Source organism: Anguilla anguilla, chromosome 13 (assembly GCF_013347855.1).
Source record: "Anguilla anguilla isolate fAngAng1 chromosome 13, fAngAng1.pri, whole genome shotgun sequence".
Taxonomy (NCBI): domain Eukaryota; kingdom Metazoa; phylum Chordata; class Actinopteri; order Anguilliformes; family Anguillidae; genus Anguilla; species Anguilla anguilla.
The window spans coordinates 27071619-27098691 of NC_049213.1; the positions used below are offsets into that span (position 1 = coordinate 27071619).

Genomic DNA, 27073 nt, shown 5'->3' on the forward strand with positions numbered 1-27073 from the left:
GTAACTTGGCTATAGTTAACACCACTTCTGGCCAGTAGTGTATTATTACATAATTTAACAAATAAGAGATGTAACTGACACTCAAGGGACATTCATGTTTGCTCCATTACTAATATTTTGGACAGACCATCAGTACTGCAAAGATTCCAAACCCAGTGTGTAAGCTAAATTCAATCTGTTTACTCGGATAGTGCCTCATTGGCCTTCCCAAAGACGCCTCAATGGAAAACAATATGAGATGCAAAGTGTTCCATCACAGGCTGTTAGATGAGCTACCTATACATATTTAAACAGGGGTGTTGACCTTACGCCAGGAGTGAATGGCAATGATTGCTGGAAAGGCAGAGAGCATCCGGCTAAAAGCTTTGCAGAAGGATTGAATTCAGCCGTTGGAAAATGAGCCATTGGAAACTAATGAGAAGACCGGAAGTGAAAGCAGGAAGCTGCTTCTGTCACAGTGAGAAGTAGAAAAAGAAAGTATAAGTTAGTGTGAATTCACACTGGCTGTGAGGAGTCATAAAAGAGTGAACATGCTAATAAACATGGACAGAGCACAATGCTAAAAAATGAGCTGAAACACTGATAAAACACAGGGTGTGATTTACAAAGACCTTCAGCAGGTTCAAACCTTGTAGCACACGCAAAATCAAAAACACGGTACTTTTATAACACGGTATTTATTTAGCGCCAATCATTGGTTGTGTCATTAGTTTTGTGTGTGCTAAAAATTTTTACACCAGCTAAAGGTCTTAGTAAATCAAGCCCATAATGTCTCACACACAGTGGAGAAAGGACGAGAATGAAGAGAGAAAGTGAGTGATTTGGAAAAAAGGAAGCAGGAAGAATGGACAGACGGACTGACGAAGAGTACACAGTATGAATTTAACTACAAGCACCGTTAAAACAAGATCATTTAAAAAATCTTTTCTGCCTTGTTCATGGTATAGCCTTGTGTTCCGCTACATTCAGATTACACCTAAAAATAACTGAGGATTCTTTTGCCAAATCATTACATTCACTATAGCAGGAAAAAGTAGAGCGTGATTGCTAACTCAATCATGAGGATACAATTTGTAAACTGATATATAAGAAATGGTATCCAGGAACAGTAAAAAGTGCCTATACTGCTGAACTGAAAGAGGTATTTTAGGTATTGTAAAGAATGCATTCAGTCTGCCCTTTTAGTGGGGCTATTGTCAAAACGCTCTCACACCTGCTTTCAATACTGATGGATGTGTTACAGCTGTACTGATGGATGTGTTACTTACTGTAAGAAAACTAAATTTATATCCCAACAACCTTCAACATAATTCACAACGGATGTTTTATGGTTTTATTTACACTGCGAAGAGCACCTAAAGGTAGATCCAATATTATTTCTAAAGCCCTTGGACATAGATCCATCATGTATGCTAGAACAAAAGCAAGGGCTTCTCGGTCAGTACCGCCATTTAGATTGCACGCAATTTTTTATAGGGACGAGGGGAGGAAAAGGATAACAATCCCGCATGGGTCTAGGCCTACCCAAAGGAAATCCAGGCCTTATTGTTCTTCACCAAACTATACAATAGCCACCTTCCCTTCTGGGATCCTAGCGTGAGCCCTTTATTCCTCTGAGTCCGGCTAAATATCCAGCATTCATTTTTCACTAGTCAGCCAGCTGTGCTGCCTGTACATTCTAATCAGCCCCCCCTCCCCGATGCGAACGTGTCAATATGAACACACCTGCTCTAGATTTCACATTTTGCCGAAGGCCTACTCGGACCGTCGGTTCCACCAATTACACTCACTTGGCTCTCGCCCTTCACCTGGCTGGCATTTTGAAGGCGCAGTAAAGCAGCGATGCCCTTTGCGACCACACCACTCCAGGTACCACCAGGCGAGGGAGAAAACCCTTTTTGCGGTCATCAATATTCAGCTGTGCCGAGGCGCAAATGTCCCCAGCACAGCCAACCACGCTAATGCATATTAAAATCATGATCTGCCAAAGGACGCACGCTACTGCTGCACGTCGGCCAGCAGGCCGATGGCCGACAGGTATGAATGCTCATCTCTGATATGGAGTCAGTGGAGGAAGAGAGAGCCTTAAAGGAAGGATGGAGGGCTAAATCTAGTTGATTGCAGAATGGCCAAGAAATCAGTCATTTTGTGTTGGTAGAGCCATACTGAAAGCCCTCGATAGCAGCCTAAGGAGGAAGCGGGAATGGGAGTAGACGCTATCATGCTCCATCATATCTCTTTCCAACAGTAAATCAGAGCGGCTATACATGATGCAGTGGAAGTGAAAATTTAATTTTGTTTGCGTAAAGCCTGCTGCTTAAAATTTGTATTTGATTTTTTTATGACAAAATACTTCACTGCGCCATCCTTGGTGGAAATCTCACCATTTCCATTATGAATTGAATGGTTTGTGAGCTCATAGGATGTACAGAGGCGCAAGCCCTGACCTGCTGACCTGGAGGCCCGGCTCCACGGCAACCCGTGACAGTGCGCTGAAATGGTCTCCGAGATACATCAAACGGACTGCCGAAGCGCGGCGTGGCCATGCGCTTTCATACGATGAATATCTCATGAGGTCACACAAAACGCCGGGCTATTGAAATGCGCGGCGGCGAGTCTCAGAGCGAGCGGGAGCGTTCTCACGAGGGCCCTGCGTGATGTCTTCACTCTGGGAACTCATCAATCGCCCTTGTAAAGCTGATCTTTTAACAATGCTTACTATCACAGCTGTTCTGCAACAGCACTGACACACAGCTGCTGAGAGAGAGAGAGAGAAAGAGAGAAAGAAGGAGAGAGAGAGAGAAAAAGAGGTAAACTAGGATATAAGACAGACTCTCTTCTACGTTTCACAACCTGCTTTTGGTAGAAAAAACAAATCTGTTAAGAAAAATATAATGATTTCAGCCTTAATAGCATCTATTTCTGAAGCACTCAGAAACATGCAAACCCTCAGCAAAACTCTTAGCAGCCCACAGATAATGTTCTACAATCGTTGAGTTCGTGAATGAAGATACAAAACTTTTTTTTACCTCCTAAGGACACAACGAGAAGAGCATCACAGCTCTATCCGTGTCCTTCCATCGCAACAGCAATAGCAATCTCAGTACGACAGATACCCCCAAGCAAGACATTTGCAATTAATGAGCACAAATGAACTTGAAGCTTATTTACTAATGACAGCAGTCAGCACTGGCTTGTTACTTCTGCTTCAACGTTCATCTCATTATTGTTCACATCCTCTTTTAACAATCTGAGAGGATCTTGCCAGGGGTTAGAGACGACGGAGTTAGTGTTGTCTGATATTTAATTAAGCCATAAAGCACGGCTCACTGGGAGTGCATTAAAGAACGTGCCGGAACCTCCCAGCCAATGCAGGCACAGTGGGCCAGAGAAAGGAAAGCGTTCCCTTTACCTCCGTGCCACGCCCTGAACACGAAACCAGCCAACCGAGAGGCAAACAAACCGCATGAGAAAATGAAATGCACGCATATGTGAAGTGGTAAGCGTTGATAGAGCACTTAAAATCACCATAACAATGTGCACATAAATAACTGCAGCCGAGTTGGACATGGATGTCGGATGGCTAACAGGCAGTAGCTTGTCTATGAGAAATGTACAAGCCGGGTACGCCGCCTAAACACGGCATTAAAATGGTAGCCCATCACATCCTGGTGCAGCTTCATAATGCGGGACAGATGGCTTTTGCGTACCATTTCTGATTTCCACTTTGGTTTCAGCTGGCTGTCGACTGACCCGATAACCTTCATCTAAAGGTCGATTTCTAATAGGTTCTGTCTACACTACGGCAGTTATAATGTCATCCCCATTATAAAAAACTACTAAGCGATTATTCTCAAAATGTAAAGCTCAGAACAAGTCAAACTCACACCCATGCTAGCTTTAATTATTGAACTGTGTTCACAAGAAGAAACAAGAATCAAAAGCGCGTGGCACACCAATGTTTAAGCTGGTTGAAAAAAAGGATAATCGGGATTGTAAAGCCAATCAATATTTAAAACTTAACTCTTGTAAGTTTATTATTCTTTTTATGTGCCCGTGTGCACAGAGGCATTACATGCTATAAAAGTTAGTAGTCCTATGAGCATGCCTATAAGCACATCCTCTAAATACTAAATAAACACTGCAAGTAGCTCATGGCTCTGTAGACGTAGGCCCTACAATTCAAATCAAGCCCACAAACGTGTTGGTTGCATTGCTTAAGACAGATCGCACTTTGGTTTCTCCACGCAGCATACACATGGATGAAACAATGCTCTGGGATGCATTTATATATTTAATAATAGCATTTACTTGACAGGGAGCGTACAATTCGCATTACTGTGTGTAAAGGAGCCGGATTTATCTGAGCAGCTCAGTTCAATCTGTAATCCCAGGGCCAGCTAGAAGAGATAAAATGGCAGAAAATAAATCATAATTCTATAAACAGCGATCCAAAAAAGCAAGGAAAATAAATGCGTATGTACATACTGCATATGTATATGTCCTGTACTGCATTACAAAAAGACATAATAGAGCTGTGGGTTGCATTATGTAAGGATGAAGAGGGACAGAGTAGAGTGAGGAACTCGAGGATACAATAACCCGCAGAAATGATGATGGTGACACCACTGATACGCACTGAATCAGCTTTAGAGCTTATCGGTGAATTTAAAGGCTAGCTGGCACAGCTCCCTGTGTTCACAAGGAAGTCTTTTCCATAAATGAGAGACTCTCACTGAAAAAGCTGTCTGCCAAATTTGCTTTGCCTAAGGGGCACGATACAGTCACTTCTCATGGTCGACCTTGTCCTCTATATTACCCCAATATTTTATTGCTGATGGGGCAGGGGTACTTTTTTTCTTTTTTTAAAGATGTATTTCTGTTATAGATGGGTGGGTGGATAGACGGACAAACAGACCGACAGATAAAAATGGATAGTTGAGTGGGTGGGAATTTAAAAATATGTTTAGGCCTATATCTAAACCTGTCCCAAGCAAAAATAGTTTTGAATGGAATCTTCTCTCTATTGATGTAGCAATAGGGAAACTGACTCAAGCGCAATGTCTTATATCCTTAAAGTCACTGCAGAGAGCCAAGCCATTCCCCTTCAGTTAAGAGGGCAAATATTACTTCTGGCTCCTGATTCTTGGTTTGAAAACTCTTCTACTAATGCACAAAATATATGAGCACTGAAATGCCCTAACTGGGCCAACCATGACAGCATGCCTTTCCTAAATAAATGGTCACTCAGGTCCAGCATACAATGCAAAACACTATGTCTAAACAGCCAAACCTTTGTGGGGAGTCAGCCACACCTTTCAATAGGAGTTGAGGCCAAGTGAGGACTGGATTCATACTGAAGGTTCTGCCTTTGATTTACACAGTATGTAAATATGTTATCTGCTTACGCATACATGCATTCAGGAGCTTGTGATGATCCTCACTCGGCATACGCTGATATATGCCCGCTGTCATTCAGGCGCACGGATATAAGCAGGGAATCACTGACAGCATGATTGAGCTGTCTGCTCCCGGTGTAGAGGCCATCTTAGAGCACTCCACTATGAAAGAAAGACCTTGTTTCTGGTAATGCTACCTCCATCTGCAGCGATGTACATGACCTCTGCCCTCTGCCATGGTACAATGCAAACTTCCTTTACTGTAAGTTGCTGTGTCTACTGAGTGGCAGAGAATAGGATGGGCTCCCACTATGCCCATAGACAGATATTACTCTTCTTCTTCAGTTTTACAGGTGGTTGACAAGGGCAAGGTGTAACAGGCAGTTATTTCAGTAATCACCGTGATACATTTATCACAATTAAATAACCGTGAATGTTTTTTTACTGTGATATACATAATTGTATCAATTATCGTCCCATCCCCAGCAGGTATGCCCCACCATAAAAGCGTGGATGGTGTACCGCAGCCTGGCAGGGATATGCACACTTAGCCATAGCGCTACCTTGGGAGGGAGGGCTTCAGACCGCAGGGCTGCGTCTCATCGCGCACTAGCGACCTCGTCTGGCCGACTGGGTGCCTGCAGCCTGCCTGTGCCATCTGTGCATGAAGCGTACCGGTCCAACACCGCGGAAGTGCAGCTCAGCTGGTGCACCGCGAAAAGCACTGGCAGCAGAGAAGAGTGTGTGCCTGGCTGTGCTCTCCCAAACTGATAAACAGGACTGAAGAATTACCAGCCTAGAAAGATATTGGACTCCAAAACGGGGAAAAACAAATCAAATGAGTTAAAATGAATTATTTCTTTCAGTCTAGATGAAAGCCCTTTCAGTGTCTTAGTGGTGCATTTTTAGACAATGGAAAATAAATAACAAAAGTTTAAGCATATGGAAATGAGGTGTGGTAATGTAATGATAAGATTATTCCAACACTGGGCTCTGCGAATAACCAGAATCCTTTGATAGGCAGCACTACATTTCCCATCAGCTCAATCTCACGATTAGACCTACATGACATCATCACCCTGTAATTTCCTGACAAATGCGCTGCAGTGTAATTCCCATTGAAATAACTCCTCTACAAGGCTAATAAGTTCCTCTTAATTTCTCTTAAAACAGTCTCTGCATCAGTAGCCTATCACTCAATCTAATTCTCTTTAGCTCCCTCTACTTCCTGATTGCTGCACTTGCCAAAGAAACTGAAGCTGGTACAAGCCTGGATGACAGCTGGAATCTGCGCAACAGAAAGGACAGCTGTGAGCTGGTGGAATTTGACCTCCTTTACTTTCTCCGGGCAGTGTTTTATATTACATGGCGTCTTTTATTCTGCCCGTACTGTGATGTGGAGAAAATCATGCCGGTCCCCCGTCTAATGATACCACCTCTCTCTGGAGCAGAACAGAGGTGGATAAGTGGTCCAGACCTACAGTGCCATATCAAATCCTTCTGTCACTGCAAAGATGACAGGCGATTCCTTGTTATACAAGTCCACCTGGCTCCAGACACAATCCCCGATAATGATTTCTCAAGAGGTAGCCTTAGCGCCGCTCTGCGCAAAAAGGAAGCGTTGAAATACGCCCGTGATTCCCGCCTGCATTCCCTCTGCCAAGGACGCTTGACAATCCACCTGCTGTGAAAATTCAAAGATGAAAATGACACAATCAATGTTAAGATGTCATTGAAAAGCCTATGAATAACAAGGAGACCGTACAAAAGGTACAATTTATCTATCCGCTACAATAGGCCTACTTTAGCTATTTTACCATTGTACCAGTGAACCATTGCCCTTCCGTTCCATGACTGATGGAATCAAAAACGTTTGATTTCACAGAATAAATAGATCTAATGTAAGAAATAAAAAAGTATGACTGGCCATATTGTAGGCACAAAATATGTGCAAATAAGTTTGTGCTCACCTTACAAAGGCAGCGCAATGATCCTTAAAAGCCTTTGAAAATTATACGTGTACCCTTGCAATGTCATTGCAAGGCCATAAACCTAATAAGAGTGGGAACCTTGTTTTACACGGAGCACATTTCACATCCTGCACTGAAAGGCCCTTTTTTCCACATTTGTGTGATGCTCCAGTGAGTGTAGAATAAGTATAAGTGCCAAAAATGTGTTTTGTAGTAATTCCTTGCATTTGATTTGAACAAAGTGATCCACAATTATGAGAGAGTATTTGACATTTCTGGGCAGTGAACAATACCCACCCCCCCCCCCCCCCCCCCCCCCGCATGCATCACCAAGATCCGACAGGATGTCTGAAAACATCACAATTAACAACACCAGTTCAAACCAGAGATGAGTGGTTATATATTGCTTGATAATTAAAATAAATAAATATATAAACTCCCAGTCCTCAATAACTTTTAAATGACTAGTTGGATATTTAACCACTTTCCATGATTTTTGAGATGCTAATGTTTTATTTCAAACAATTCTTGGGGACCTTTACAGATTGTGGAAGCCCTGTTAAGGGACAGCCAAAGCAAAAAAAAGTATCCTGTCTCTCTTTCATATAACTCACCTTGGACAACCCACTGGCCAGACGGTGACTAAGGGCCGGACAGCAGACCTGAATGGAGCTCGGAAAATAAGACAGAGAGAAAGAGACACACGTGTGCACGGCCAGATACTAAGAGCACTGAAGAGAGACGGAGAGAGAGGGAGGACGGAAAACTACGGCAGCGTGTGCCTGCTACAGAAAATGGAACTTGTAGATGACTAATAAAAGACTTTTGATGAGGTGCTCAGACTCAAAGGAGGGTATTGCTTTCTCTGCTTCCAAGTGATTCATCTCTTTTTAACAATGTAACCCTGGCGCGGGCGAGGACTGCGGTGGGAGCTAAAAGCACCTTCCCTTTCAGGGCGGAATTATTACCGTCCTCGCGCGCCGCGCGGCGGAGCCGCACATTCCTCACAAAAGGCACCGGCGCAGCATGAGAATGAGGCCGCATGAATACCATCAATTATCGCCACTTCTCTGTCGGGAGGGACTTCATCGGGAAGGAAGTCGTGAATTTTTTCCCCGCGCTATCAACATTCTAATAAGAATATACTCTGAGTCTGCCTGACCCGCTCTCCGGGATTAGAGCCGCCCCCGCTTTCCCACTCCGCACCTGAAAAGCGCAGCCCCCCCCTCAGGTGACCACGGCCTGCAGTGGACTACTGAAATAACTCCCTCAGCGCTTCAGAGGAAGTTGGTGGTGTTGGAGGGACAGAGCTGTTGCCCGTGCATGCGTGTTGCCGCGACAACCTTGCGCAAAACTAGCTGCTCGTGAGCCGGTCTTCTGCGCGTCCTCTTCCCAAAAAGCGCATCTACCAGGTGGGTAATGATGGCGGGGAAAATTGCACACACAATCCATCGCTCAACATGGCAGCTGGGTGCAGATTTCATTGTAGGAAAGGCTGTCCTTTCCATCATCAAAGGGAGGCTGAGGTCTGCGGGAGATAGCTGCTGCTATTCAAAACCTCCATATACTTTCATTCTCTTTACTCTCCTCTGAAGGCAAATGAGGACACTGATATTTTCACGTTACTTTGGGCTAGTGAATTCTATTGAAGTAAACCTCCGGTGTTGATGCATATTATCCTATGAACACCTATCAGTAGAAAATAAGTGTTAAAACAAAGCTCCCCATCACTGATAAAGTGGCCATCACTGCAGCCATGGCATCTTTGTAAATGACAACAGGTCATATCGTAAGGTGACAGGCCTAAACCTAACTCACGTTATATAAACCATACCCCCTGTGTTGTTAACTCTGAAGTAAACACATAATTTATAATCATTACTCTTAATGTCACCTAATGTAGTGTAATGAACCCTTTCTAAAAGAGTAAAATCAACAGCAACATAAAAAACTGATAAGCAAAATGTCTTTTGGACAGAAGCCAACAAAACTTTCGCAGAAATTAGAACTGCAACGTTATGCAGACCTGGACGACTCCACCTCTTAAATTATGGAGAGTGTCAACAGGTTGCTGTGTAGAGTTTGAAATGGCGTAAGCCATTTATATTGGCCTGGGGAAAGTGTATTAATCATCCGTGGTTCCCATCCAACACTGCCCACTGCAGCACCATTGCGTCTGCAGAAATCTGTGTGCAAACGGGCTGACTGATCGTAGAATGGAATATGTAAATGGGGAAAGGAATCGGTTGGGAGAACATGGCCATGTGCGGTGGCCGCTCGGTACGTGCCCGCCTGTTTCACAGCCAGGCCAGCTCCTGCACCTCTGAAGGTGAACCACTCAAGTAAACATACATAGAAGGCTGCTCTGCTTTACCTTCTAGACTCTTCCACCATCTGCAGAGATGCATTCTTCGGTTTATCAATATCCCCCTGTTTCTCCCTCATAAACCAGATTTTAAAATAATAAAAAAATGTTGAACTTTATCTCCCTACAGCAGTGGAAGTTTTATTTTAGGTGAATACCTAATGTTGGAAAGAGTTCTCACACTGTAGAACACGACAAGCTGTATGAGAAACACAGGTCAATCGAACTGCAACAGGCTTTCTGCAGCAGGCATAATAATGAGACACTGGGTCTCCAAGACAATCTTCCAGAGCATTTGATCGAACGCCACACAAACACCTAAAATGAGGTTAGTATTGACAAAAAAGTGAAACAATTACGTCAGGCCAAATGGAGATGCCATCAGAGAGAGAGAGAGAGAGTGGCCCGATGTATGCTGCCTTCGTGGGAGAGATGATGAATGAAATGCCAGAGCACAGTGAGACCACCACAACACAGACACCCGCACACCAAGTCCTGTATCTGTAAAGATAAGGAACGCATCAGACAAAAAGGTTGACCTATTTAAGGTTTACATATTAGATTTGACCATTTTCTCAGAACAAAAACATGGAACTAGTGTTCATCGAATTGACATGATCCTAGGACAACCAGTCCACTTCCCTATTTAGTGAGAGGACACTCAGTTTGAACTGAAGCCATAGATACTGTAATACCAGTTTGAAAAATGGCATCTGTAGGAAAGATCTGTCATGACATTAGTCAAAGACAGCTATGGTATTTTCAATTCATACAATTATGTAAAAATAGGTATAGCTTTTTTTTCTTCTTTTTTTTAAATCTGGGAATATTAATATATCCATGAAGTCATGAAGATAGGTTGAGTCAAAGTAATGTAATGACCACTGGTGTCAGAAAAGTCAAATGATCACAATTTGCTGTGTATAGACTCGATATGTATACATAGCCTACTACAGGACCCTAATAGAACTGATTTGTAAATCATGCATAGAGAAATCCATTTTTCAGCATTTACAAAAAAGTGCATGGATGGTCCGATATCAAATACACAGTCCCAATGCCAAATGCAGTCAGTTTTTGTCTTTGTTTTCCCAAATCAAGAGCAGATGTTGCGATGAGTGCTACAGCATAAACATGATTGGTAATGTGCATAAAACAACAATAATTTGTTGAGACTTAGAAGCAAGTTAGTGCCCTGAGTGAAACCTGCCTGTTGATATTATGCCAACCAGCTTATGGAAACCATTCAGACTGCTATACACTAGGAGTGTTGCTTACATCTCCTGCTGGGTGCCTCGGGTCTTCAAACTGCAAGAGAGGGTGTGTGGAAGACAGAAAGCAGGCTCAAGAGCACAGTGTGTGCTTGGTGGCATTGTTTAACGTGACAATCCACGACACTTTGGAGAACAGATGGCAAAATATTTTTTAATTGGCCAATTTCCTTAAATTACAGTTGAAAGCATGTACAGTAGCAACAAAATAATATAAGTTTTCCCATGCGCTCTGACATTTACATCGTATTTATTTATTTCACTGCCATGTCATTATTTAAAGCGTTAGACAGTCACACATGTCCGTCAGTGTGTCTGTGTGTGCGTCTGCGCATGTGTGTTACAGCCACACAACTGCTCTTCACTACATGAACACACTTCATGGGTGGAGAAGACAGGGGGTAGTTAGTTTTACAGCAGCATTGGAGAAAGTCTGTGTACTGGCTGGGCTACAAAGCTAGGAACCTGTGACAAACCTGCCTAGCACTTCAGTGGACAGAAACTGGACAGCGTGTTTGAAAAGACATTGGCGAACGCTCATTGTTATTGCAGGTCTCAGCACTCTTCAAAGACTCTGGCGAGTTTTCTAGAGGCCATGCTATTTTGAGTGGATGAAAGCAGTCTTTAAGGTGCCTGGAGTAAGTGAAGAGTTTCTGGCAAAAGGGATGGAGGACTCAAGATATCCTGCAGGTTACCTGCAAACAGCATTACATGAGATTTCACAGGAGGTCCATTAGGATAAAATACACTGGGGTGTGATTAGTACATTCTTTTCGTAATGCACTCTGATCGATGCATAATCATCCCTTACTGGCTTTTCACTGGCAAAAAATAAACATCAGATTACAATCAAGATGACCATCAATCCATAGGTGCTATGGTAGCATTCTTACCATAAATTACAACACAGCCAACGTAAATAAGCAAAAAATGTGCAATTAAAAATTTCCATCAATATGGTGTGGATCTTGAGTTATAGATGTTATATAATTGTATATATAATTCAGAACTACGTAATCAATTAATGTATAAAGCAAATTTAGCAAGATGATAAGATGTAGCCCAGTATTTTACTGCTAGAAAGACCCTTAAATGACCCAAACAAAACATCCACTTATAGTTAACATTATCCAAATAATAAAATCATACCTGTCCGCTTTGAAAAGACAGAGAAATGTTGGCAAAGCAGCAAAATTCTGAGTGAATAAGGGTAATGTGCAGCACATCATATCAATACCGCACAGCCATCAGGAATTTGAAATTACATTTTGATTTGTGAGGTTCCCGAGAGCAACCTGCGGTCTTTAGAACGTATTTGCAGAAATAATTTGAAAGACGTCCCAGTTGTTTTACAAGAGAAATACAAATCAGGACTGCAATCAAAGTCCTTTATGATCCATAAACTCTGATTTAAAAAAAAAAAACATAAATAAATAAATATATCGGATTATAGGTTTGTTTTCCCTTTTCGACGTTATTAACAATTCAATGACCCTTGGTATGCGTGGTTATTCTAGACGCAGTGCTTGTGTTTGGAAATGAGAGGTAAAGCGGCAGAACAGTGAGACACATGCAGTGATTAATGGCCAATATCCCTCCTGCATATTCACTAAACCACAGTCTGGACCCACAAGCTCAGCAATTACATAATAATAAATACATACTATTTTCGGTACTGCAATGTGAGATACTTATTAAATACGCAACAATGCAAAAGTTACTTCACGTGTCATAGAATGTCTGAAATGCTAGGCTATTCCTCCAAATCAGAAAGAAGGAAACCCTACAGAACTGTTGCATAAAAAAGGTAAACATGCACGTAATTTGCACAGGGATGTGTTTACACAAAGCAAACCGGGGGCACCACGCATGACTTCTAGTGTGGGGAAGGCATGACAGATGGCACCGACTCAAAAGGGTGGACGGTCGAAAGAAAACATATGGTGCTGCAGATGATCCTAAACAAGACTGCAAGCAATAGTCAAGGTGTGAACAATACCCTAGACTGGATCAGAGAGCAAGCAGACAGGCTTTGTAAACACTGAAAATTTCTCTCTTCCTTCCACAACTGTGCAATCTAATTATAACTGAACAGAAAAGAGTTTTCAAGGGGCGGCAGCAATACATTATATTACAACACTGACAGCTTAGAACATTCACCCATCCATGGAGCATACCATTACATACAGTAAGAAGTTTACAAAAAAATGTATATATATCCAAAATGTACTATATCTAACGGGGGTCTGACCCTAAGATAGGTTGGCAATTATCACTGCTCAGTAAACTTTGCTCCAAAAAGGAGATGAGAAAGATCTTGGCCAGTGTGCAGAACTTGTGCTCGAGAGAATAAAATGAAATATAATGAATGTAAAATGAATGAGACAATGGAATTTTCTGTCAGAGCACTCAAACAATAAAACAGACAAGACAATCAATGTCATAACGCAAAAATATAGAGGATTAGATATAATGAATGAGTAAAATAAATAATATTCCTGCACAAAGTGCTATTTGGTAAGATGACTAAAGGACCCATAAACAGGAATTGGATAAGCAGGTTCAAAGGCTGTCTCTGAATTGAGTGGCTGAGCTCATGATGCTGTGGTACATCGGGCCCAATGGTAGCAGCAATGCTAACAGGGCAATTGGGGTGTCATGGAAAACTGTGGGCCTTGTTCATGTACATGGCTTTCATGGAAGAAAGGCAGGCACAGATAATCATTAGTGAGGCGTGCACGAACCTCTTGAGTATTTTAATAGGCTTGAACATTTTAATTCACACTGCCACATGACACAGTGGTCCAAATAGGAAAGAGGACTGATCCAGCACCAATAAATAGATAAATAAACCGAGGGAGCAATTTCATCCCTGATTCAACACTAACTTCAATATTAAATGTGCAATGAGTAATATGTTTTGGTTTTTTTAAAGCAATGCCAAATCAGAATTTTCCCCTTCAAATTGAAGAGACAAAAAGTCAGATAAAAAGTTTGACTTAAAACAAAAACATGCATGCAGGCTTCATCGCCACTACTGAAACCGAGGTGCAGAAAATCCGGTTCCATCCCTGAACTTTTTCCCCTCTCTTTCTTTTCAGCACTGAGTGAAGATCAAGCAGAGGCAGATGCAAAAATCACATCCATCCTGAGAAACGGGATGGCTGTCCTTCCACTACAGTTCAAACAGCAGCAGCAGTCCTTCTGCAGAGGAGCCATGACACACAAACTGAGTGGCTCTAGAACATCAAAAGATTGGCCCCGACCAATCTTCTGAAAACCACAATATCAAAAAGAGGGTAGACCAAGCACAGTCAAATAATTCAAAAACAAACTCATCGGCAACAGGGAACGTGTTACTGACTATTCCTGCTTATTCAAGTAATATTCTTTTATGGACCCTATCCAATACTGCTCAAGATAGCCTAAGGAATTTAATTTTTTTTTTCCTTTTAAATAATGACATATGCCTGTTTATTTAAGAGAGAGTGAATGAATAACCCCTAATAAATTCCAACTCTGATAATTTCAAAAGTGCTACCCTGCTAAAGCAACTCTTTTGAAGATTGTTTTCATACCTGCATTTTTCACGGGGTTTAATGTCAGCACACTTCTGCATTATGCTGTATTTTTGACATATCCAACTTGAGATCCCCCTAATAAGCACACAGGAGATTTGGCTGCTGTTCACAAAAAAAGAACTTTTATTTTGAATATTCATATCACTGTGATGGGAATTTAGATATTCTATTTTCTTGGTAAGTGTGATTCTGATTTAACAAGTCTGCATTCCTAAATAGGCTTCCACTGAAAAAGGTGTAATCTCAAGAACAATTCTATTTAATTTTTTATTTTAACTTTTATATAACAATAAGAATCAACTGAACATTCACAGCGACTACTAAGGGAATGGATTCAGGTAGTAAGTGCGTGTAAGTGTGAGGTCAAACATGGGGTGGGTGGAGAGATGTGTGATCAGGTTGGCAGATGCAGAAAGCCAGTTTAGGGTTCTGACCAGGACACTAGGGTTAATAACAGAACTCTTTCAGCAATTGGTCTGGGACCTTTAAGGATCAGTGTGTCAAGACCTTGGTTTAACATCTCATCCAATCGATGGAAATTTCTTCAGCACGTTGGCCCCAGAACTGCACAAGGACACTGGATTTAGCAGGTCAAGATGGTAGTTAGCTAATTCTGACAGAAATTAGGTGGGTTCGTGCTAAAAAGGCCAGGTTTTTGGAAGTGTCAACTAGCACCTTCCCCAGCAACAGGAAATCATCAATTACATGCGAGGGATCCAGATTGGAGAGCCTTCAGTGCCAAGCCCAAAGCCATAAGCAATGTCACCAGCATGGCAAAACCAGTGTCTGACCTTAAAGTTAGGTAATGGTGAAGGCACATTTACAGAAGGCTGTGACTATCAATTTAGGCTTATTTCTGACACACATTAACAGTTCTCAAAGATACCGTAGCACTTTCTCCATTCAGAGTCAATTGCTTTGCTGCACGGTAGGTCATTTAAAAATCAGGTCACCACTTGGCATTTAATTGAATGTTTATTGAAAAATAAAGGCTAAATCTTCCATAGCAGAGTGTTATTCATCTCTGGGTGTCCTACAGACCATGAAAGAAAAGATGGAGAATTTAAGTGGAAAAACAGTACACACAGGAGATTGGTGCAGAGTCTGTCTATACTTTGCAAACTTTCAAACACATACAGGTGAGTGTGTGTGTTTTTAAAGCCAAAAGAATGGTAATGGTTTTTCCACGATTTCTATTATTATTATTTTTGGACAATGAAATAATTTTTTGACCTAAGCAATCTTTTTTAGGCTTATCTTTTGAGTTTGCCATTGTATATAAATACTGCAAATTATATTTTTTGAATTATGAACAGCAAACAGGCACAATACACACTGACATATATGTCTTCCTATTTGTTTTGAGAAGCCTGAACACCAATGAAAAAATCCAAACGAAAACTAGACTGAAACCTAAGCCTCTCAAAAGAGCTGTGTTATCTGGACAGCTAAAATTCTAAATTCATAAAAATATAGCAGTTATTTTGACAAAAGACAACCAGTCAGCACAGATAAAAGGAAAATATTTCATTTAACGGATCCTGGAACAAAATAATTGAGTTTTGTGTGCATATACAGTGCACATGTTCATCAATCTGGCTCAACATGTGGAATAGTGAAAAGTCGACCAAATGTTTTCCTATCTCTTCCTCGTCCATCTCTGTGTGGAGGGAAAAAAGCTAGGCAGACAGGAGAGATACTGCAGATGCTAAGAAATCTATTATAGGGATTTGCAATGAATATCCATCAAGATTTAGCCAACAGATGCATCTGCCAACAGGTTTATAATATACAAAGTGGCCAAAATCATTTCCAGACTTTCATTTTGTGGGGGGTGGCGAGAGAGGCAGTAACAATGCAAAATGGGAGACCGTAATTTATATTCATTACATGTGTTGCGATTCATGTCTGAACATGATAAGGTACCAACGAGCTCATGCTTAATGCCTATGCAGGCATGTCTCATGACATCATGCCTTACCTGATGAAAACAGAAGACTACATTTTAGTAAAGCATTATGCTAGCAAGTAATAGGCTTTATGCTTCCAAACAATTTAATTGTAAATTTCACACCCTGCAACCTCATGATTTTCTTTGCTGAATACACAAAACATATTTGCTTGTTTCCTAAATTAATGCTATTGGAATTGGACTTGTATCTCAAGTCACCAGAGTGCCATCTGCACACTCGGGAGGATCACTAAGCATGTACACTTTCCTGTCAGTCAACATTACAGCCTACAGTCAACTCCCCGTGTCACTCTCTCTCGATAACTGGAAGCTTGTGGCACATGGAACATTGTTGGAAGCAAGTTCTGATGTGTTACCCTGAGGAAGCTGTAGTAACCATGGCCAATATAACTCACCATGCTACTGGCAGGACAACAATAAAGCAGCGGACTGTAATCACATTTGGTTAATGACACAGCCTGTGATAGAAACTTGTGAAAGGAAGGCCCAGCCTTAAATGGCAGTTTATACGTTTACAGACTGAGCAGTTGGGACCCAAAACTAGCATCAACAATCCAACACTTCAGAAGTTATAGAATGATTTCAGAACATTTTTTGTTAGATGTTTTTGCCAGGATTTCATTTCAGACATGTATACATCCCTCCTACTCCCACCCCCTTCTCCCCATCCCTACAAAACAAAAAACAAAAAAAATCTACTTCCACGTTGATTTACTGAACATCAAGTCATAAACAACCTTAGTGTTGAATTTGCTGTGGCTTCCAATCAGCATACAGCAATTTGTTGTTTTTATCATTTTTTCTCTTACCAGTTCGCTGGAGTAAAAGCAAGAGCTGTGTAGTCAAGCCATGACTGATGAAGCCAGCATTAAGCCTGCTGCTTTGACAGTGAGATCACTTAACAACACAGAGAGCTGTTTAATCTGTACAACGTCTCACCTGTACTTGCAGTTTTACTAGATTAGGGATGGATGCAGAACCATTTGTACAGTCTAATGTCATTCAAAACAGTGGGTTTTTTTTGTACTTTTTACACAAAGGTGAAATAAATTTGCTTGCTTTTCAGTGTGCTATTTAATGGGGCTGATGTTCATAATTAACAACTATCTACTTTCATATTTCTCATAGGTAATATTGCTCAATATAATAAAATAAACCCATTAATTTTTGAGATTAGGACAACAAGACATTTAAATATGTAACTAGAATAAAATATACACTGCAAAATTGTAATATGTATTTGGGACAGAACTGCCACTATAAAAGGTTTGTTACTGAGTCCTGGTGAACCTTCAAACCTTTCACATCTGAGATCATGGATTCAGGTCAGCCTCACATACTTTTAATTAATTAATTTATTTTTCAACTTGTATAGGCACACACACACACACACACGGGATACAATTATCCATCTAAATATAGTAAACTAATTAGAAAAAAAATGCTACTGACAATAAGTATAGTAAGTAAAACATTCTAATACAGAAGAAGGTCCTTAACTGTGGCTACAATGCCTCTCCAAACTTGTGGAGTGCCTGATTTTGCTCCATTGACTAGCAGAAGACATCTCCATGTATACAATATCAAGAAAATTCCGCAGCCAAAATTTGATGGAGAGCTGGAGAGGTGGGAGCCAGAGCTGAACAACAATCTTTTTTTCAGCCGTCATGCCAGCTGTCCAGAGTTTATATTCTGTTTTAGGAAGCTTAGATCTACAGATGTCAATTGAAAGAAAGAGAACAGGATCCAAAGGTAAATGTTTAAGCACCTTAGCCCAAAACCTTTATACCTCAGGGCAGTTCCACAACACATGCATCAGCTGTTCCTGGAGGGCAAAAAGTACACCAGGGAAAAGGCGCTAGCCCCATAAGATGTCTGTTACATGGAGTACACATTTTAAACTGCCGGTTTGGGTTCTTTGACCCTCCGTTGCCATGCAGTGTCCCAAACTGCAGGAACCCTCCTCATTGGTTTAGATCCTTATTCTATAGTTTGGACCCAGAAGGAGTGTTATGCGTCATGAGTTGAGTGTAAATATATGAAGCTTTACCTTTCGGAGCTGTTCCTACACCCAGTCTATTATTGGATACTGGATTTTGTATGTTTTAAAGGCAGATCTCAATCTAAGGTAAAAATAAATATTCTGGAGTATTTTGTAGTGGGACACAAGGTCCTCGAATTCAAGAATAGAATTTTGAGCTGCAACAACTTATAATACTTACATACTCTTTGTGCCCATGAATTCATAACAAATGGACTACTGCCTGTTAGAATATTCCAGATCGGTGAATGTTTATAAGACTTTGATTTTATGAGTTTTGAAACCCAAAAATCTTTCCACAGCCATGAAAGTTTGAAGGACAAATGAAATGATATCACCATAGCATAGAGCACATTTCTTGTAACTAATACCAGAAAACAGTATATCCTGCTACCTAATTGGCTGAATTTTATTTTGCTCTATATCCTTCCAAAGGGGATTTATGGAGGGGTTTAGCCAGTAGCTTATTGTACGGGAAGTAGCTTCCCACCCCTTTACCCTTTATTATTTCTTCTCGACCTGTCCTCCAGATTGTTAAATTTCTTTTAAAATGATTAGTGTCTTTTTTTATTTGAAAAATAATAAAACCTTAACCTTAGATGACATTGTTTCCGTTACCATTTCTTCCCTAAGTGACCATAGCATCACTCCAATTTCCACCATATGTTCATGGATTGGACTCACTGCGTTCTGCAAGGCCTCAGATAACATTTCAGCAGCCATGCCGCAGACGACATCCTTGCCTTTGTGAGTTTTCTGAAGAAGAAGCTGTTTTTTTGAGCGCCGTCATTGCAAATGTCAAATATACCAAAAAGTATACACTTTTGTTCTAAAATAGAAGTACGTTAAAGAAGCTGAAAAAAAAAAAAAAAAAAAGGCAAAGTAGTCAGGTGCTGTGACCATCTCTCAGCGTAAGATGGTCAAGGTCAGTCCAGGTCAGCCTCACTTCATACCCTGAATAACCTTCATCCTCTAAGTTGTGTGGCACTATCATTCACCGTTCACTTTTTAAGTCTCTCCACAAAGTGTGCATCTCCAGACACCCGGCTCCAATTGAGCTGTCAGGTCCACCGCTTCATGGCTTAGTAAACAGGGGGAGGGGGCCCAGAGCAGATGCCCGCACAGCTGCACCACATCCAAACAGAAATCCATTTGAGCTGGAGTCACAACCTCAACGTACGTTACCATCTCCATGGGGACCATGTCATTTACCTAAACGGACGCTTCAGGCAAGGGAAAGGTCATTTAGGCTCATAAAAAAACGGGAACAACTCACATCTAAAGCATGGACGTGACCTGAAATGGACTGTAGAGTAGAAAAAACAGGTACGGGTAGTTATGGGTACACTACCAGAAATGTAAGAAATGAAGAAATTGGTACCACCAATGAAGAAATTGGCCTAATCATAACCCCTCTTCTGAATGAATGAAATTTCAGACAGAACAAAAGGGCTAAAGCACATCATGTACTTTCAGATAAGCAGGATCTGGTACAGGCTGTTATTATCTTTACCAGGGTATGTTCCAATGTTCCCTCAAAAACCCACAGTCACATTTTCATCTCACATGTAAGGAAAGCATAACTGAGAACTTGAGAGAGAGACACATCTCAGACTAATCTCCCAAAGATTTAACTGATCACCTCAGGGTCTGGAGGCCCACATCTCACAGGCCTGATTAACAACATTCCTAGGAGGCAGAAACTGTCATTGCAGATGTCCAGCACATGAAACACAACAAGTGGGTCGTGTCAGCCACAAAAAATGAAAAAAACACACCAGAAACACCTATTCCTGAGTAGGAAGTCAGCCTGCCAAAATGGCAAAACTGGATTTGATGACACATCACCCAAAATTAGCCACAGCTGTTTGTGTGTGTGTTTGTGTGTGTGTGTGTGTGTGTGTGTGTGCCAATCCCGGCATTAAACAAACATTTAATTTATTTTGTTAGCGTTGTTGTGCCACTCACTCAGTCTTTTGGCTGCTTCCAGGGCATCGGCGGGCGTGTCTGCGACGAAGAAACGCTGCACCGCCACCCCACTGTCCTGCATCAGCTTCTTGCTCTGGTACTCCTGCAGGTTCAGCCATCTTCTAGGGTTCACCCTCGTCAACTGTAGGAGGAGCAGCAGACACCATTAAAATCCTCAAATCCACAGAATGAGGAACAGGCCTGTGAGAGTAATTCGACTTTATTTATTTTTAAAAATGAGCCAGAGGTTGCATAATACTCACTACAGTCTTTGCCACTTTGTTAATTAATTATGGCAGAAAACCGACATGTTCCACATGACTGTGTCCATGTCAGGGTCTTCTGTCGTTACAAATTAATAAGTGAGTTTTCTTTTTCCCAATTATTAGGCTATATAAACACACAGGAGGCCTTAAACAAAAGATTAAAGTGAGCCCCACTATACGTGTCTGCGGATAAAAAAACCCAAATTACTTATTCTTGTTTAAATTAAAACAATTTAAATAAATAAATAAAAACAGGGCCATTTATAATTCTGTTCAATGTAAAAATGGTACCCTCCAGTGAAAAGTCCTCCGGTGTTCATCACGCCCGCTAGGTTAAAACTAGTGGACACCTGAGAAGTAGGTAAACGTTGGCCACATTGTGAAGCTAAATCTGAAATTAGCTACTGTAAGTGAATCTTTAAAAAAAAGAAAACTGTTTACACACATGAAGGTAAATTAATGGCCCCTTATGTACGCAGTAGTCATGGTGGTAATTGGTTCATTATGCTACTTGAAAGGCTGATCAAGACGTATGATCTCTCTTGAAAGCAGGAGTGTGTGCCCAGATACTTTACACGCCTACTTAAGACACCTTCTCGAGCAGAGGCATATGGGCATGCTCTCTGCTCTTTATGGAGAGTAATGGAAGAGAGCGACACAGGCCAAGGCGGCTTAGAAACTGTTTGCTCAGCAGATGAGACTGCTGTTGACTCCAGCTGTTGCTGCTATTAAAAAGGCATTCGGTTTTAATATGAAAAGCCCACTTAAATGTTACATTTCCACTGCACGTCGTAGAGGCCCATTATGCCAAGTGTGCGCATTGCCCATGTACCATTTGTTAAAGAACAAAGCCATTACAGCAAGGTTTCCTCAGTGAAGACAAATCAGAGGCAGCTGAAAATGTTGAATTTATGTTTTGTTTCGTTTTTTCTTTTTCATTTGGAAAACTGCAAGGCCTGCAATAAAGGAAAGGGCATAAACATTAGCGAGAGTAAATAATGTTGGTTTGAGTCACTCCTAAGAGGAAGCAGGAGTGAAATTGGCTACTTCATTATAGCAGGCTGGGAGGCGCTGTGAATAGCAATAGGAGTGAAGGGCAACAAACAACATGAGGAATGTTTGAGACATGTCCTGCAGAAACACAATAACTCAAGAGTTGCTTTATCAAGTAAAAAAAAAAAAAATGCAAACAATGGAGTGACATCACAGGATGGGTGACCCGTGACCTCCCTTGCCGAATGGATGAGTGACATAACGACAGCCACACCTGGCAAGAACTGCCATTACCGTTTCCCCCACTTATAAAAAGAAAAAATCAGACATGGCAGGACAAACAAAGCTCTTCAGTCTTGAGATGGTTCTAATTATACTGCTCGCCTCCCAGAGAGGGTAGAATGAACTGCAAGTCTTCATTACCCAAAACTGTATATTCCCCCCCTCCCACCCCCACCCAAAGACAACACTAGATTCCAATGTTCTAATTCCTAGAACAGCACAGCTTCCGACCTAAGGCCACATTTGTACTTGTGTTGACTGTGTCCGTGACGCTGCACGCAATATGCACATCGTGATCTAATCACAGCCATCATTTCCTAAGAAAGGGAACAGCATCTCAGCATCTCTCAGGCAATTCACGTTAATCACCTCACCACACAGTCGGCATTAGCAAGCGCTAAAATAAGGGCGTCTGTTTACCTATAAATAAGGTGGCGGTGAGAAATGCCACAGTGGTGCACTGCAAAGTAGCAGCACTTGTAACCACATTTGACATAGAGAGCAGGTCTGAATAGTGCATGGGGCCTGGATATGTCCACTGAAAAAATTAATTATGCTGAGAAATGTCTCAATTCCAGAGTGTAGACTGCGGCAACAATGCAATCTCTAAAAATGTGTCTGAAAATAGAGCTCTTTTTTGTTTGTAAGCTTATTTACGTGTGGGGTAAGCCTTTCCTTTTGACTTCTTGTTCTGACAGAAAAAGAAAAAAAAAAAAAAACATCTCACGGGGTTCACCCAGTGAGAAAGTGTATTAGCATACCAGGCCTGATTGGTTTGAACCACTGACTGGCTTAAACTCACATTCAGTCTTCACTAAGACGCCACAAACTGCATTCGTAAGACCAAGACACAATAGAGCCCTTCCAATGCAATAGCCTGTCTTGGTTTATAGAATCCTACCTTTAGTATATAGACATCCTATCTAATTCTATAGTACTGTCAAAACTCCTGAGTATCTTATGATTTGTAGGGGCTATATAATAAAGATCCAGCACCTTTTAACTGCTGGGAAATCGCAGCACTGGCAAGGTCATGCCTGTAGTTCATGATCATTTCATTTATCAAACATTGCCAGTACACAGACTCTATGTCTAATGGTTCAAACAATCATGACCATATCAATACGGGTGTGATCAAAGTAAATCTTCCAAAAGTGAATTCCGACAGGCACGGTGACCGCAGAGTGCACAGAAGACTTAACAGCAGAAGAGGGACGACAAGGCCATGGCATGACTTTCAGATGAGGTCGGGAGCCACTCCATGATTTATAAGGCGCCCGTAATGAGGCATGCTTTGTTCGGCGTTCCGATGCAGATGGCAGCATCCAGAGCAGACTCAATCAAGCGCAAAATGCCACACATGCATCCTGATTCCCTTGAAATTTAAGGATAAAATAAACAAACACTAACACTTCAATTAATTCAGCCACCGAAGAGATCCATTTTGTTTAGCTGAGAGCAAAAGATTGTAGTTTAAAGACATAGGTTAACAATGTAAAACCCTGATAATCCGACTGTCGGGGACAACGGCACTGACAGGAATCACACCCGCGGAATCTCATTAACGCCATAACGGACGACCACGGGCACCGCTGTCATTACGAGAGGGCGATGCTGGCAGATACAGAAACAAATGAGAAACAACGACAGATTAACCAAACAGAAGTGAAACGGATGAAACGGAGATGTGAAACATAAATATATAGCATCACAACCGGTGGCACCGCACCAAGCCTGTCCCCTCGCACTCAGGGTTCTAAATCTCACTCAGCTCTACGGTTCTCTTACGTGAAACACATTCAGAAAAATGGTGAGGTAAGATTGGTCATTCAGTAGCCAACCAGACAGTCCCCGTTCATAGACTACACAACCTCATTCACAAATAAGTCCCCTGGTTATGATGACCAGCAAAGTAAATGGACAGTAATGAAACCCTTTTCTGTAATGTGTATGGCTTCTCCATCACTCACCCTTATGAAGTCGTTACGTATGTTACATTACTGCCCAGGTCAATTTTTTTTCCTGGAAGATACACAGGTTGATTAGAACTAGACTGTCCTAAATAGATGACAACATTTTTATGGGTCGCTTCCACAGGCTGGTCGGACGTTTCTATTCATTCAAAGATCTCGATGTAAGACAGTGACGCGCTGTGCTGTTTTAACTGGCCTAAATTCATTAGCAGTCTTTGTGAGCTACAGAGGGTTCAGGGATGGGACACAATGCATTGCAAGTACTCTGAAAGCATATAACATGATTGCCCTGAATACCTTATCATCGCAGCAAACTTCTGACACCCTACATAAAATGTTGCCTCTTAAAGGAGCAGTGTTCAGGCACTTGCGACAATTAGATCCTCAGATAGCAGAGTTTTACAGTGCTGTGAAACCCATTTTTATTTGCAGAACCCACTTTAGATGTTTGAGCGCAAGTGAGAAGTGCTCTTTGTCTTCGACAGCTGGGGCAAAATGCTATTTGGTTTGGGTCTCCGTTGGGAAGGACTGCACCAGATCTCCCACAACGGAGTCGAATGAGCTCCCACATCACATGAAAGTACATCAACGCGCTTCCTATTCTTACTGTCATGCCTGTCAAAAAAACCCAGCACCCAGGAGTGGTATTTATAGCTAGAAGCAAAAAAAAAAGTCAGAATATAAATCCAGGCCTATATGCGCAGTTCAGGAATCTTTCAGGAACAAAATTAGCCACATAAAACTAAAAATAAAAATGCAACACTTCTACAGAGGCATTGGCACATCACCAATATAGCCGAGCGTACTTTCAGTTCTGCAAGGGATGAGGTGTGCCTTTTTTGTCCGAGAGATCTTTGAGAATAGGGGGATGTGAATGCACTGGGCCCATGACATGGATAACAGGCATGTCATCTGCACATGTCAGTCCCAATACTTCGAGTGTTACTGGAACGCGATCTCGATCTCTATATGCCCTTTTCAGTGTCTTCAATTTCAGAAAAAAAACTTGAAAAATATTTAAATTTGGGAGGAATTTATAGAATTATACAAAATGTTATGCAGAACAAATTTCTCATTAATCAGACAATAATGTATTATCATTCTGTATCGTAACATGACCTAACTTGAAATATCACAGGAAGACTGCTCATGCCCATTTGACCAGAGGAGTCGCTATTGAGCAACAAAGTTGAGGATGCCCCACTGTGGTTCTTTGTAACCATGCAGCTGTGTTTTCCTGTGTGACCTTTGAATGTGATATCCAATAATATTTAACGGTGCTCTAGACAGGAAGCAGGTGCATGGCACAGCTTCCTATTTCCGGTACTAGCCTACATTCTGGGTACTACAGGCAGAAAAGAAGGAAGTAAAATATTGTACTTTCAGACTTGATCACATTTCTTTTCCAAGTGATTTTAACAATTCGGTAAGAAATGACAAATTTAAATAATGCAGAAAGGCCATCAGCATATGTCTTTACTCAGAGACATTTTCTTTTGTTAAAAGCAATAGTGAATTCATCACTCACGGATTAGAGGGACTGCCATGCTCAGTATGTCAAAAGTTTGTGGAAAGATACTCTCTTTGCCTTTCAATATGCAAACCATGCAAGTCTATCCAACTTTAAGGTAAGGAACATCACTAAATAGCCTATTTTTGGAAAAAGTTCCATTTTCATGGAAAACTGCAATGAGAAAAAGTGGGCAGAGATTAATCCAATCTGGCAGCTATAAAAGACAGTGTGTTTGGAAGATGCTCAATAAAATCACAAAACAAAGTTTCCAGATTACCTGCACAACAGTAGGCGACGGAACAAGCAAAGACATTTTAAAATGAATCATCAGAGACCCCACTGTCACCGAACAAATAATTCCAAAAATAACAAATGCTGAATATGTAATAGGGTTTGAGGTGTCCCTTCAGGCACTAAAAGTTACCTTGGGCATAAAGAGAACTGGAATATATGGATGGCACTTAATTTTACAGAGTTCAGACCAAGATAAATTACTGCCACTTCCATGCACACTGCTACTTACATTTTATTCACATTTTTTGCCCAACACCCAATAGCTTATATATATATATATACATATATATATATATACACACACACACACACACACATACTCTACATATATATGTCAGCTAATAATTACATTTTATGTCTGATAAGATAGATTCACAGAAAGAAGATAGGCTTCCTCTAAAGTAACTCATGTAGGTTAATGCACTGCTCTCCTAAGGTAGTGAGAGCTGAACTTTATGTGCAAAATATATGTATGCTGAGTGAAGTGCTGAAAAATCCTTGCTACGAAAATCCTTGCCACCTCCTCACATTGGCATGTAAACTGGAGCAGCAGTGTGTTAGACAGACAGACAGAAATAGAGGGACAGGGAGAGGGGGGCAGGGAGAGAGGGGGAGAGACAGAAAGAAAAAGAGAGGGGGAGAGAGAAAGAGAGAACTGAGCGATGAACCACACATTCATATTTTTCATTAATCTCAGTGTTCAAGGGTACTTCACGTGGGTTCACAGTTCTGGGGGGGCTTTGACCATTTCTGTACTGACCGAGCTGCACCCACAGGCAGCGGGGGATGAGGCTGACCCAGCCGTGACCACCCCCCGGTGACCTGCCCCTGCTGCGATGCTTCATTAGCGAAGCCAGCAACACAGTCGCATGCTGGTTTTGCGCCGGTATCAACATTTTCTGGACAGTGTACAGTACAAGTAATTTAGAGTTGTGGAAAAAAGAATGTCAATAAATATGAAGAAACTGACACAGCCATGCCCTAAGAGGAAGGGGTGAGCAACACTGTCATATGCCAAGGCTTCTGATCTCCTCAAGAGGTGCTCACTGTATACTAATTACTTTCATCAGCATTGTCTGGAAATGAGCAGCAACATCACTTAAACGCCGAGGGCACCAATGGAATTTCATTTCGGGAGTGAACCACAGTACTTCATAAATTTTAAAAAAGTGCCAGGGAACAGGC

General features: G+C 41.5%; 1 protein-coding gene across 1 annotated transcript in view; it reads right to left on the bottom strand.

Moving 5' to 3' along the window:
* Positions 1-27073, bottom strand: part of suclg2 (succinate-CoA ligase GDP-forming subunit beta) — a 102897-nt gene that overhangs the window by 54698 nt on the left and 21126 nt on the right. Inside the window, exon 2 of the mRNA XM_035389172.1 lies at positions 20568-20709. Within this exon, the coding sequence (XP_035245063.1) occupies positions 20568-20709 (142 nt within the window). The remainder of the gene's footprint in view (positions 1-20567; positions 20710-27073) is intronic.